This window comes from Crinia signifera, chromosome 1, assembly GCF_055691185.1.
Source record: "Crinia signifera chromosome 1, ASM5569118v1, whole genome shotgun sequence".
NCBI lineage: Eukaryota > Metazoa > Chordata > Amphibia > Anura > Myobatrachidae > Crinia > Crinia signifera.
In genome coordinates, this window is record NC_139217.1 from 366,999,756 (window position 1) to 367,015,209 (window position 15,454).

The window sequence follows — 15,454 nt, forward strand, 5'->3', positions numbered from 1 at the left end:
CCCCTCAGTGACTCTCAGCCCAGGTAGGCCCAACTACAGCCCCAGGCCTCACTGTCTCTCCCCAGTGACTCAGTGACTCTCTCTGCCCCACCACCAATTCCCACCACCACACCAGCTTTCCACGCTGGTTTCTCCTACAGGAAGATGGCCCGTTGAGGCCTACAAGATGGCACCGCAAATGGCTGCCAAGGAACTGTGCACTCAGCTACTGTATGTAACCCTGTGTCTTTGCTCCAATATTACCTGCCTGGCTGGTGCAGCGACCAGTGGCGCCGCGGATGGCTGCCTAGGCGCTGTGCAGCTCAGCGGGTATGGGTTCCCTGTGTGATAACTGTAACTGTCCCTGCTTATACTGTTACCTACCGACTGCTGCAACGACCAGTGGCACCGCTGATGGCTGCCTAGGCTCTGGGCAGCTCGGCGGGCATGTGTTCCCTACATGTAATGTCCTCAATGTAATGTATGCAATGTCCTCTCCCCCCCTATCCCTGCTTGATGCTGCACTGTAAATCCGCAGAAAATTCCTAGTGTGCGCAAGCACACATGGCCAATAAAGTTGATTCTATTCTATTCTATAGAATGAGGTCAGCTCTAGCCCATGGCAGAGGTGGAGTATAACAACTTATAACCTATTTATGGTGATAACAGTATAGCTCCCATAATCATAGCTCTACAAAGCAAGTCTGGGGAAGAACTCAACAATCTGGTGACATGGCCAAGTAGGGTGACCAACTCATCCCTTTAATCCGGGACACATATTAATTACACAGATTCTGTGGCTGGCTTTCACCTGGTTTTAAACTGCCACACCTCAAGACTCCATTTCACCTGGTTTTAAACTGCCACAGAACCTGTGTAATTAATATGTGTCCCGGATTAAAGGGATGAGTTGGTCACCCTATGGCCAAGCCATGGGTAGGCCTGGACATGCCCTTGGTACTATGCTTTTTTTGTTCTTAAAAACCAAATATTTACAGTATACTCCATGATTTGCAAACACCTGCCTTTACAATGGGGTAAATTTACTAAGACAGGAGTTGTATTGATGATGGAATGTTGCCCATACCAGCCAATCAGATTCTACTTCTTATTTATTTAGCACCTTTTAGAAGATAATAAATATAATCTGATTGGTTGCTGTGGGTAATATCACATCTTCAATAGAACTCCAATCTTAGTAAATTTACTCCAATGGGAACCAGTTCAGCAAATTCCAATCCTCTTAATCAAGGGCCAGATGCACTAAGCTTCAAAAGTAATAAAATGGAGAGTGATAGCAGGGACGGCGCCACCACTAGGCAGATTTAGGCATTTGCCTGGGGTGTCGGCCACTAGAGGGCGTGAGGAGGGAGCAGGATGGAGATGAGCAACCCCCCCCCCCCCCGTGGAGTGACTCGGCGGCCGCCGCAGCATCACCCCCCCTGAAGTGTCCCGATGGCCCTCACTGCATCACCCAGCAACCCCCCACACCCGTGGAGTGATGTGATGGCCGTATCCCTCCCCCAGTGGAGCTAACCGACGGCCCGCACAACATCACCCCAACCCCCCTGTAGAGCGATGTGGCGTCATCACCCATCCCCCGCCGCCCCCCCCCCCCTGCCTGGTGCGCTCAGGTGCCTAGCGCTGGCCCTGAGTGATAGCCAGCCAATCACCTCCTACCTGCCATGTTACAGGCTGGGTTTGAAAAATGTCAGGCCGCCGGAGTAGATTGGATGGCTGTTTATCACTCTTCATTTTATCAATGCATCTGGCCCCAAATCAATATCAGTCCTCAACAAATCGCCAGCAAACTTTCTGATCACAGGCTGGTGGGACAATCCACCCAAAGTGGGACAGTTAAGAAGCATAAAATAGTGCTCATCATGTATTGGGCCTGATTCTGGTTGACTCAGATTGCAGTTTGCCGAGTATCAGAGTGTCCTCCCTACTGAAATAACACCACCGCTGTATCCTTTTGCAATCATGTGAGTGGTTGTTCAGTGCTGCGTCCAATGCTCCCCAGTGTGTACCCCAGGGAGTTTCTAATACTCCAGGTGCTGGGCACCGCCATGAGACTTTGTTCATCTATTTATTTATTTTTTTATCTACAGTTTCTTATATAGCGCAGCAGATTCCTTTGCGCTTTACAAATGTTGACAACACTGAAAGAACAAACTGGGTAGAACAGACATACATGGTGGAAGGAGGGCCCTGCTGCAAGCTTACAATGTATTGGGGAATAGGAGGGAAACACAAGGACAGGCACTGGTTATGGCATAGCAGTCTTCTTTCCTGTGTCTCTGAGGCAGCAGACTTGCTACTCTTAGGATGAAGGACCTTTTTCAGACGTGATCACTGGGCAAATTTGTTCTCAAAATGGTCAAAACCATGTGCACTGCAGGTGGGGCAGATGTAACATGTGCAGAGCGAGTTAGATTCGGGTAAGTAATTTTGTTTACAGGGTAAATACCGGCTGCTTTATTTTTACACTTCAATTTACATTTCAGTTTGAACACATCCCAACCAAATCTAACTTTCTCTGCACATGTTACATTTGCTCCACCTGCAGTGCACATGGTTTTTCCCGTTGAGAAGAAATTTGTCCTGCAATCAGATCTGGATTTGGCCATGTCTACAGCATTTCCAGTTCCAACCTTATTCTGCCAGTTCCAGCCCAAACTAGCCTTTCTGGTTTCAGCTGGGTTCAATGGTTCCAGCCAGCTCAGTCTACCAGTTCCAGCACAGTCCTGCTGGGGCCAGCTCGGCTAAGTCAACCTGGTTCCAGCATGTTCCAACCAGATCAACCTGGTCATGCCTGTTTTTAGCTGAGCTCTTTCTACCAATCCAGACCCATCCTGAATGTTCCTGTCTGGCTCGGTCTTCCCAGTTCCAGCCTATTCCTGCAGTTTCAGCCCAGCTTAGTTTACCCAGTTCCAGCTGGCTCAGACTACACTGTCTTAGCTAGTTCAGCATCATCATTTCCAGCAAATAGAATAATCACCAGTAGCAGCTAATTAGGATACCATTGGTTTCAGCCCGATAGTTCACATGGTATACAGTTTTACTTGTCAAAGGTTCCTGCTCACAGTCTCTAGTTCTTTTAGTTGTACAGGGAAACCCTATTTAAAGGCAAAGGCCTGTCCATCTGCAGCAGACACGACCGTATCCCCTTACGTGGGTCTCTGGAGAATACCACTGGCTGGTTTTGACTATGTGCCTCTATCTTTGGTATCTACCAATTCCCTATTGCTTATATCTGACAGATCCTATGTATACTACACCTGTGCCAGTCCAGGAGAGAGTACAAGGCCCTGCGTGCCCTTTAATACCCCGCATGCTGGGACTTGTGGTTCTCCAATTCCCTGCATACGGTGCACGCTTGCTGGGACTTGTAATTCCACAACAATGCATAATAGTTTGATCTATTTTTTACACTACAATCAACCCGGTGCCCACCTCCCTGGGATACCGGGAACAGCCCCGGGCTTTAGCCCAGGAAGGGTTAACTCTGGAGGGGGAGCCCATTTATTGGGGGGTGTCCTCACTCCCCCAGGGTCCCTGCCTGGGCAGGCCAGCCACAGGGATGAATGCTTTGGCCGGGGGAACTTACGTAAAAGGTTTCACCCGGCTGTGGCATTACCCTGTTGGCTGTTTAGGCCTCGTGCTGATTGCCAAAATAAGGGGAATCGCAATGATTTTTAAAGTGTGATTTTTTTTAGACAAGTAAAAACGCAATTCGCATGTTATTACATGTGCAATTTTTGAAAAACTTGCAAATTCAGACAGTTTTGACCAAATATAGCACATGTATAAATTATCGCACCCTATTACATTTGCCATATTTAAAGGGTATCAAATCTAAATGACAGTGTAAAAGTTGCCCTTTTTCCTTTTATCATGAATTAGAGTACAGTATCATGATCAAGAATTTACATTTTTGGTATACTAATTGCCCTGCATTTTTCATGTTTTATGATAAATCCAATATTTATATGCAGTAAGTAATTTGATTACCAACAAAGTAGATAACATCCAATAGATAATTTCAGGAAAAAAATCGTGAAATACAGGTAATTGAAACAGCTTCCTTAGTACATGTCCACCCTGTAGGAAGCACAATACATCCGTTGAAAGAGCAATCAGCTTCTGGCACAGATAATCATATCTCCTGCATTGATGTAATACGAGCCCTTTGTAAGAACACCGGTTTCTGCCTGAAATAGAACAGTTGCCATTGGGTACAATGGATGTTAATGCTTTATGGCAGATCTAAGGAAAACTACTGTAGATGCCACCTTGCTTGGTATGCAGGTCAACAAACACAAAAAGCTTGACAAGATTCCATGTTACTTCTGAACACAATTCTGTTCCTTGCAGCGCGAAATGTCAGAAGTGTCTGATGTATCTGAATGGAGGTGAAGGTGATATTGTCACCTTGCCTGTTCTCAGCAATTACAAGTCAGGAAGCCTAAAACATCAATGGGTTCTCCATTGCCATGCTCTGCTTTTCCTGTGTATCAAACAAACTTTATTACCCGTATGTTTTATACAACAAAAGTGCAGCTTAGAATAATTATGCAGGAGCACTTCTCTGTTCCACATTGTGCGCTGTTTGTTAATATAGCCAGGCAACGTTTACAATTGCACTAAAATTTATAATGTAATTTGGCCCAATGCACATAATCCACGCCAAATTACATCACATCCAAGTGTTTTTTTATAAATAATTAAATCTCAGCGTACACTGCAAGTGTTAACGTGTAATTCTTAAAGTGAAACTCACCAAATTTTACCAAATTTTGCCATTGTTTTTTTCTGGTGAAATCTAATACAATTTCTCTGTTCTGCTAAACAGAAGTTACTTTTTGTAGCTATACAGCATGTCTTGTTTCCATAGCTACGCCCCAATAATCAATGTGCACCAGGCGGACACATAGGATGTGCAAAGATGCAACTCCGAAGAGTATATCCTAATATATTTGAAAGTGAAAATAGGACACATTTCTAAGGGATGTGGTTGGTTGGTTGACTTGCTTTTCCATATCTGTAGTGGTCTAGACTTGCATGTACTGTGAAACTCCTCAAAATGGTTTCACATGATCAAATCAAAGGACAGGTACAAGTTGCACATGTACAATATAATAATTTTTCTCTGCCTCCACTCATGCACACAAATGTCAAAAAAGGTGATGTAGTGCCAAGATCCTTGCTGGGACATGCTTCTATCAGATCTAAACAAAGAAAACCAATTGGGGCGCAAATATTGACCAAATAATTATAAATTAGTTATAAATTAATAATCAATTTATATTGATTGGATGAAAACTAATGGTGGCTGCTCCCAATGGCAAACTGGAAGGTGCTCAGTAAACACTAAAAGGACAAGTTAGATATAGATACTCAGAGATTTTACCCCTATGCATATACCTCAGAGAGCGCCACACAATTGGATGGATAATTAATATAAAATGTATTATTTATTAATAAGCTTGTATGTATTAGTTAGCTTGTCATTTACATTGCTTATACAAGCTAATTAATAAATAATACATTTTATATTAATTATCCATCGAATTGTGTGGTGCTCTCTGAGGTATATGCATAGAGGTAACATTTCTGTGTCTCTATATCTAACTTGTCTCATCAGATCTGCTGTCCCAACAACAGATGTTATCATGTTAATTTTTGGGGTCATATAGCATTTTTAGGAGCTTAAGGGCCAGATCTATCAAGCTTCATAAATTGATAAAATGGAGAGTGATAAACAGCCAGTGAGCTCCTTCCTGTCATTTTTTAAGCCTTGCCTGTAACATGAAAGTTAGGAGCTGATTGGCTACCTGTTTATCACTCTCCATTTTATCAATGTTTGGAGCTTGATACATCCGGCCCCAGGTCACTTTACATGGACCATCTACATACTTATTTTTGGGCTTTACCGCACTGGGAAAATAGCTGAGTGTAGCTGCTCAGTAATATGTCAGGGGCAGCCAATGCAATTATCGTTTTTATAAGGACACCCAATAACCAAGTCTAAGGCAATGCGCTTGATTAATAATATCCTGCCAATAAAAACTCAAATGCTGTGTAGTGGAAAAGAAAGGTCACCTCTTATCATCCGCGTCTTAACAGGAAAAACCTTATAGGATACAGAGTGATACAGATGGAACAACTGAGAGTTTGAGTGATCGACTGGATATATACTGAGACATTTGGGACTCATATATCTTGCAGTAGCCTTGTAAATGAATAAGAACCCATTCGTTGATATGGAAAACAAAGGAAATGTAATACAGTATGTCATAAAGAAAAGCTTCGGTACATTTTACTTTTTTTTCCCAACTCCATTAATCTTTTCATGAAACAGAATTTAGAGAGACAGGACAGATTACAGAGGGTTATTGCAAACATTGGCCAAGCTCACTCATACAGGAGGCATTGCATACAGACCACAGGGGGGGCGTATAACTTGTGTTTGCTTGACCTTTGGTGCAAAATATTTTAATAAAATTGTTTATTTGTATGTATGTTCGTGATAAACTCGCTTTTGATACACTGATATGTTCCTTAAAATCCCCTGAGTAACATAGGCTATGGATCGTAATGTAAATTGGCTAATTCAAAAATAAAATCATCAACACAATCGTCTCTGTTGTCGGTCCACAGAGCCACACATGGTTAATGGGGGGGGGGGGGAGCAGAGCCAATCAGTGGTATTGAGGCACAGAATAATGGGGCACCCCCTGTAAATTTGTAATTAGAAAAACAATATTTTATATGAGTGCAGCAACACAGTGTGCAAAGTTGCATGCGGCAGTGTTTGGGGAACTGGGGGAACATTACATGCATATGAATCTATATGCATGCCTGGCTGTGTCTCAGTAGCGCGATCGTCCATTACCCCTGGACGGCTCCCAGCTCGGCAGCTTCGATGTGCACAGTGTCATAGGGATGCTCCCGCATTAGCAGTGATCCAGCACATGAGGAGACATTGGCAGCCTTTCAGTGGCAGCGGCAGTGGGTATTTGGCTCCTGCTTCGCATCTACCTCCCTCTTCCTGCTCCTTCTGCAATCCTGAGCCCTCCTGGGCTATATTAAATGTATGTACAATTAAATATGTGTGTGTGTGTATATATATATATATATATATATATATATATATATATATATATATGGGGTTTTCTGGAGTGCGCTCTAATTGTACCACCTAGCACCACTACATAATAAACATGATGTTACAATCATATATTGGAGTGAAATTCTGATGTTCAACAATAAAAAGTAGACTTCGTTCGAGATGAAATTCTTTGTTTACAAAGCCCAACGCGTTTCTTCAACACATCAGGGGCAACGCCATATATGAGGTATATAGCAAAGAAGAAATTCCTTATATCAAACAATTTGTTTAAAATCGGTACACAGTAGAGGGAACCAATACCCTGGAACAATTCAATGCTCTCCAACGAAAGCAATAACTCTGTATCGATGGGATAAATGCGGACCAACCAAGTGGGTAAGCAATTTCTAATTTCCAACAGGAAGGTGACCGTCTCAACTGAATGAATGCGGATCTCCCAGATAGATAAACACTTTTTAATTTCCAACAGGAAGATGACCGTATAAACGGAATAAAAGCGAACCTCACAAGTGGATAAATAATTTCTAAATTTCCACAGGAAGGTGACCACAATGGAAATAGAGTAGCTCACTCCACTGCAAGCTTTTATATATATATATATATATATATATATATATATATATATATATATATTATAAACTAAACATCGGCACTCACCTTTCCTAGTTTTGGGGTGCCCTATGGCTTGTGACCACATTGTTTATATATATATGTGACTATGTGATGTGATCGTCTGTGAATAAATATTTTTACCTGCTGTGGTGGCTTAAAAACCCGGACCCTGTTGCTATATATATATATATATATATATATATATATATATATATATATATATATATACTGTATATGTGATAAGAATTAATAATATATGATTCCTTTCCTTTCAAAACAAGGGGATAACGTTGGCGTAAAAGGTGGGGTAAAAGGTAAAAAAAGTCCCTGATATAAGGGATTGGGGGGAAGGGGGTGTCTGTCAGTGTCATGAGTTGCAATGCGCTGTGCATAAGCATGCACAGCACATTTTATTAGGGGGTGCACCATCAAAGGGGCATGTCCAGCACCACCCATTGGGTCTGTCTAACCTCACCAATCAGGCGTGTCTACCATCATCTATTGGTACTGGCTGCAATATAAAACATCTCTCAGCCACACCATATACTCCTGCCTATTTCAGTTTTAATCTTCTAATTACTCTGTGTACATGCAAAAAAAACACATAATTGATTGATGGGTGCTTCTTTTAATGGAATACAGTCTGGTAAAATGTATAGCTAGCGGCAGGGATGTGTTTTTAAGGGTGTGCACAGCATTAGAGTGTCCCTGTATTCCCCTAAAACTTATTGTGCACACAAATATGGCGCTGAGGGACCTAATATGGTTTGGCCATAGCCTGCATGGACTTTTCTACAGAAGATATATATATATATATACAGATGAGTCAACTTAAAAATGCAAAAGAATAAAATGTATCATTGAATAAAGTTAATAATCACTCGGCATCATTGAATATAATGAATAAACATCAATTAAACATCTACGGTTAGGCACTGCTAGTAATCCGTAATGATGACGAAGGTCAGCTGATGCTTCTGTCTTAATCCCTCCCACTGATATTATTAGTTGGCAGCTGCAATCGATTTGCTTTATTTATTTCATATTTGCAATTGGTCCACAGCCCAATAGCAAATTTTGGTTTGATATATATATTCTAAAGAGGTGGATTAGGGTAGGGGATTCGGGTAATTTATATTTCATTGAAATGTATTATTACTTTTATTTGTATTTGTGCTGTTTTATTGTATTTCACATGATAAATGCAATATAGTATTATTAATAACACTCTTCAAACACAGAGAGGCTAATGTTTACAACATTTCATTAAAGGAATATAATGTGTGTAAATGTAATATTTACGGCAACCACTGTCAGGCCCAAGCCACATCTTTTGGCATAAACAAGATGCATACACTACTGTTACTGGCATAACACTGGGCATGTTCTACCCTGACAGAGCTCTGCAACCTGTAGAAAATATCCCATTTTGGTTACATTTTACTCCAGAGTTTTAGACCCAACCAACATGTGCCCCTAAGTACTGTAGTCATTCTCATTTTTGAATAAATAAAAGTTTTTAGTTAAGAACAAGATATAAGCAGAATCTGTCTTTGTATTATAGGAAGCAGAGATACTGAACACTGCCATTCTCACTGGGAAAACAGTAGCGGTTCCCGTTAAGTCTGTCGCTATAGACAGCATTGGCTCAATCACCGATATCTCGGAAGCTGTGGAATGCAGATCTACGGATGAAGATGTACTAAAGGTATTTTCACTCTTAAACCATATTTTATGTTTTCGGTTTTAAAACATAATTATAACATTAGTTTATACTGTATTAAGTAAACTGGAAAAGCAATATTGATGGCGCTTGACTCCGTGATAAGGTGGAACACCAGCGAATCAGCTGTGTTGGAAAAAATGAAAATTGTGATGATTGGCTGGTGAGTTATCACCTTCTAGTTTATCACCGCTTTATCACCACTTTATCACTTTACCAGGTCTAAAGGTGCCCATACACTAGTAAGATTTATCTTCAGATCTGGCTGGTTGGAACAAAAACATGGTTATGGATTAGTGTCAGTTTGTCAGTTTTCCAGCATTTCCAAGCAAATGGTCAACTGTCATTTGCTCTCACCCATAACCAGGTTTTTGTTCCAATCAGACAGATCTGCAGATAAATCTGCGTGTGTATGGCCACCTTCATGCATCTGCCCCAATGTGTTGTCAGCTGTTAAAATGTGAGCAGCAGTGGAGCTGTTAATGTATAGGGCACTGCCAGTAATTTAGTTGTATGGTGTTGCTGATATGACTGTCTCTAACTGATCAAGAAAGAGGTAATAGTTTAAGAAGCATCATAAATGAATGAGTAGAGTTTGGTGAAAGTTTATGAGTACAGAATCGGGAATAGCTATTAAGACTCTGGCCAATTGCAAACTTACTACAGACAGATAAACATGTATGAAAAATTAATACATTAGGCCAGTGTTTTTCAACCACTGTGCTGTGGCACACTAGTGTGCCTTGAGCTGTTCTCAAGTGTGCCCCCAGATCTAGAGATGCCGAAACCAGTTTACAGCCACCACCAGTTCAATTGTTATTTACTGTTCTCTTCTTTTCATGTAAAGGGCCAATACATACCTCCCAACCGTCCCGATAATCGCAGGAACGTCCCGGTTTTCGGGGACGTTCCCACGTCCCTCCTGTCACCGGCAGTGTACTGTGGCTGGGGGGGACAGTTAGTAGTCCCCCTTAGTTGCTGGCGAGCGGAAAATAGATGCTGTGCGCATGCGCACAGTGTCTATCCCCCGCATCCAGAGGGGCTGGGGGCTTGGCTAGAGGCTCCCAGAGCCTCAGGGCCATGCCTTCACAGCATAAAACGGGGGCATGGCCTCGCGGCATTGTCGGCCACGCCCCCTCCCGCAGCAAGCCACGCCCTCTAATTTAAAGCACGCGCCTTCAGCGTGCGCAAGTGTCCCTCCTCGGACAAACTAGTAGTTGGGAGGTATGCCAATGTATTTTATTTTTGTTACCTGTGGGGACCAGTGTGATTGTTTTTTATATGAGGCCAATAGGTTTTTTTTTTTTCCTGGGGGGGGGGGGGGAATGTGTTTTGCCCTTTGGGAATCTCATGGTGTGCCTTGGAAATGTAAACATCTTATTTAGTGTGCCGCAAGGTAAAGAGGTTGAAAATCACTGCATTAGGCAGTGATTCTGGTTGGTTCCATAAGCTGCGAAGATTGGAGCTTACCGAGCACCAGAGATGCCCCCTGCCTCCCATTCGAGGGCCCGTCTCCCTGCCGCCAACGATTCCCCTCTTGAACCTCGCATGTGACTGCAGCAGGAGAAATCATTGGATGGTCCCCCACCATTGAATGATTGGTCCTGCCCTCGCAACTGACTTTTTATCTGCAAATGCTGGGATGAAGATGGGGCGGGCAGCTAACGTCCTGTGACGTCAGCCGCCCGCCCCCAGGCAGAAATCGTCCTGCCCACATAGCCATTTGAACACCCAGCATTTTTATGGGGATGCCCATAAAACACTATGGGGTTCCCATGAGCGATTCCCATTGCTGGTGCCGTCCGCACCAGCACCAAAGTTTGCAAAGGGCTCTGCGATTTGTGTGTCGCCAAAGCCATTTGCAAAGGGGAACTGCAGATGCACATAATAGACCATATATGCGTGCAAAGTCCCACAAACATCAGGATGGGGCCGATCTCGCAGGAATACAAGTCAATCAGAATGATACTGTTTATATATGATTTCACAGTACTTGTTTCCTAGCACGGCGCCCCCGATTTTGATCGTAGTACATCTTATACAATCGCATCGCATGCAATATAGCGGCATGCAATGTATGCGATGCGATTTTTAATTATACAAGCACCCTGATTGGTGCTTTCAATGTTAAATGCACCACCATTGGCAACGCCACCCCCACTATCAACGCCAACCCGAAGCGTGGCGAGCGCAGCGAGCCCGTGAGGGGCGGCGGTATGCATCCTCCGACCTTTTCATACCCCCACTATCCACGTCGGCGTGGAGTTGATTTTAGATAGTGTGGCGAGCGCAGCGAGCCACCGAGCCTGAAGTGTGGCGAGCGGACACGGATTACTTTACATGTATTCCGCGTCCCCTTGCGGGGCTCGCTGCCCTAACCACGCTTCGGGCTCATATTCCACGACCCCTCGCGGGGCTCGCTCTGCTCGCCGTGCTAGGAAACAAGTACTGACTTCACTACATGGAAATTAAATTGAATTTAAATAAAATACTGTAGTACAGTAGCTTTCCTTTAAGAAGTTAAAATATTTTAGTTCCTTAGCCTGTGTTTTTATGTACCGAGTTTAATACCAGTATGTGAGATTTTGCTGAAATATCTAGAGCTATTAAAACAGCAGATGATACAATAAAACATGGAATTATTTTTCTAAAAGCACTTTAGTGTATCTTCAAATGTTATCTGTTGCTTTGCTAATTAAAAGATCTCTGTCAGAAAAATGCTGCTTCTGCTTATACTGTACCACCGGCTTTCACATTGAGGACCTTATTCTGATCCACATGCAACGGTGCAAAATTTGCATCGTTACATGTGGACTAAACGCCGCCCGCTGCCTACAGGGAGAGACCCCCTCGCACAGCTTCAAATGGGTAATTTCCATAATCATCCATTCACATCATCTGCATGATCACCCATTTAATTTGCATAATCATCCATTCGCAGTCTTGGGTGCGGGGGAGAAATCATTCGATGGTCGGCGACCATTGAATGATTTCTCCAGCGCTCGCAGATCTGAGACACCTCTATGGTGTCTGAGGTGTCTCAGATCTGCAAGCGCCCTGTGCATGAAGCGGGCGGGCAGCTAACATCTGGTGACAGCTGCCCGCCCCCCACACTCGCGTCACTGGCCCATTTGAATGAGAATGCCCAGAATTTTCATGGGAATGACCATGAAATACTGGGCATTCCCATGGGCTGTGCCCCCTTTCGTCGCCCACAAATATAATGCATGTGAATGCTTTCTTCTGCAAAAAAGTGGGTCCAAAAGCGACAACTATTAAAATTGTTTCTACCATTTCTAGGCTTTAGAATGGGGTATCCCCACCATAGTCACAATCAGCTCTAGGCCAGTTAACATTGGGTTTTATAACCTTGGGGGTAAAAACCTGCAAATATATGCCACGCCCCTTATAATATAATATAAGTATATAATATACCTGCAAATATATGCCACGCCCCTTATAAAATCCAGCAAATGCTGCCAGCACAAAGGCTTGTCCTAGTATTCATTAGCTCAGCAGTGTACTAAGTTCAGGGATCAGAAAGACCTCTTTGGTCCATATAGTCATCAGCAATCCTGTGCTTGGCAAAATGAAAACCTAAATCATATGTGGGGTGAAATTTAATAGGATGAGAGATTCAGAAAGTGATTGCCGCTTTTTTAAAGCGGCAATCATTTACACTTCAAAATCAAACTGGTTTTGCAGTGTAAATGATCGCCGTTTAAAAAAAAAACGAGTTTTCTTATTAAATCTCTCACTTTCTGAATCTCTCATCCTATTAAATTTTCCCCGTGGTACCCCGAGTATTGGTGTGAGCCCAGATAAGTGGCAATGACTCCACAAGCTTACCCCCCTCAGGCTACAGGGGAGAGCCTAACCCCATATGTACACAAGAAAATAACATGACTTGACAACATTGATAAATTGTATAATCTTGTAGATTTATTAAAGGGGTGTAAACGGACATTGGTCTAGGAAATATCACAATGTATAACATAATGATCAACATACAAATGAAAGAGAGTTCAGCACAAATGAAATATGATGACAAATATAAGACAGTTGGCAATAAAGTAGAAAATACACAGTACAGTATCTTCATTAGTTAAATGGATTTCTGTTTCTTAACTGCTGCAATGCCTCTTTGGCTAGAATTATGGAAAATACCGTTTTTCAGTCACGTCAATAGAATATTCTCTGAACACACAATAACCTTCTCAGTAACACATATACTGTATGAGGAAATAACAAGACAGCGGATAGCAAAATCCCAGACAACCATTCTTTTACTCTAAATGTCTTTTGTTGGATGACTCTCTTGCTACATGGTCACTGTTCTAGGCTAAAACACTTTAAGTTCACTGTTAACAAAATATTCATGAAAAATACCACAAAATGCCTGCAGAGTGCATTCGCAGGGACAGAGCTATTTCATAAGCTCTGGCCCTGCTGCAATAATTGATATATTCATTAGAGATGTGCAGGCTCTGATTTACTCTGATTTCAAAGCAGGATCTTATTGGCTATCAACTGTCAACAACTGTCATGTGATCTGGGACAGCCAATAAGATCCTGCTTTGAAATCAGAGTAAATTAGAGCCTGCACATCTCTAGTATTCATACGATGTAATCAATTATCACATTGTGGATTAGCCAATTTTATCATATCAAATCCGCATCTGGGATCCGGAGTGAGATAAATCTGCCCCAAAATGTTTTCCTCTTCCTTTACAGTAAGAGCCTCAGCAGACCGGTTCAGTGGCAGCTAAATCAGCTGTTACAGTATGTTGCCTCTGCATCTGACTGACACACTGCTGGTGTTTCTGCTGCTGGGTTTCGAGTGCAGCCTTTGTTCTCCGGGATGTTTGCCACCTAGCAATAGCAGGTGGATTAAGCAGCAAGCCTCCCGAAATGCGCTGAGGGAGAGAAAAGTGAAATAAATGTCACTCTCCTCTCCCTGCACAGCTCCAGCGGTGCCCGGGGGCATGCGCGCACACCCCCACCACTGAAGCTCACTGGTGACAACCTGTCTTTAAAACATATAGACAGTATGGCCTTCTAGTTTAGTTACCCCTGGATCCATCACTGTAAAGAAACACAAACTGGTAGTAACTTGAAACCAGGAATGATTTATTAAACTGAAACAGGCAGCCCTTTTAGTACCTGGGCTATTGAGATAGGTTCACAAACTGAATGTTGTAAGCGCTAGTAGTAGAAACTAAAACTTGAAACAGGTAGATTTCGGTAGAATGTCGGGCTTAACACTTGAAGGTAGAGCGAAGTCTATTTCTGTTATTTATTGGCAGCTGCTTGCTCCTTCTTTTAGTCCGACTGTGCTAGCAACATTTGGTGCCAACCAAAGGTGGAACGGATGGGAGCTGTTGCTAGGTAGCAACACTGGTCAATAAAGTAAATCAAGTTTTCAGGTCAAAGATTCCTGCAAACCAGAGTTTTAGTAATGCCAGGACAGACCTTAGATGAGCAGTGATATCTCCAGTCAAGCATGTTCACCATAGGCATCACACCATACCTAAACCTGTTTTTTCATGACATGATGTTATCACCGTACACCTCAATAAACTGGCAATGAATTTCAGCTGCTGATGTGCCCTTTAGAAATCACTCCACACACATCGCTGTTCTCCATGCTTCTACTAAGCCCAGCATTTTACATTTGATTTTGGGGCAGTATGACCGATATAAGCTGCAGTCTAATGGCTGTGAGGAGAAGCAGTGGTCTACCTGCTCTGGTCTGGGGGAAGTCAGAATGAAATAGAGAACATTACATTGTATGAGAGGTCTTGTAACCTTATTAATGAAACATCCTCATACATGATCTGATGGACTGAAGATTTGTGTACAGTACTTCTATGAAAAAGGATACTAGTACTCAATAAATATGTTGTCAATACTTAAGGTAAAAGCTTCTACAAAACTTATAGTAAATTCTAGTCTCTAATATGTCTTCAGAAGCTTATTTTATTAATTTGTTAAACTATTTAATT

General features: G+C 42.5%; 1 protein-coding gene across 1 annotated transcript in view; it reads left to right on the forward strand.

The window, feature by feature from the left end:
- The window catches only part of TMEM132D (transmembrane protein 132D), a 779,160-nt gene that overhangs the window by 632,486 nt on the left and 131,220 nt on the right, over positions 1-15,454 (forward strand). The window contains exon 5 of the mRNA XM_083150539.1: positions 9,291-9,434. Coding sequence (XP_083006665.1) covers positions 9,291-9,434 — 144 coding nt within the window. The remainder of the gene's footprint in view (positions 1-9,290; positions 9,435-15,454) is intronic.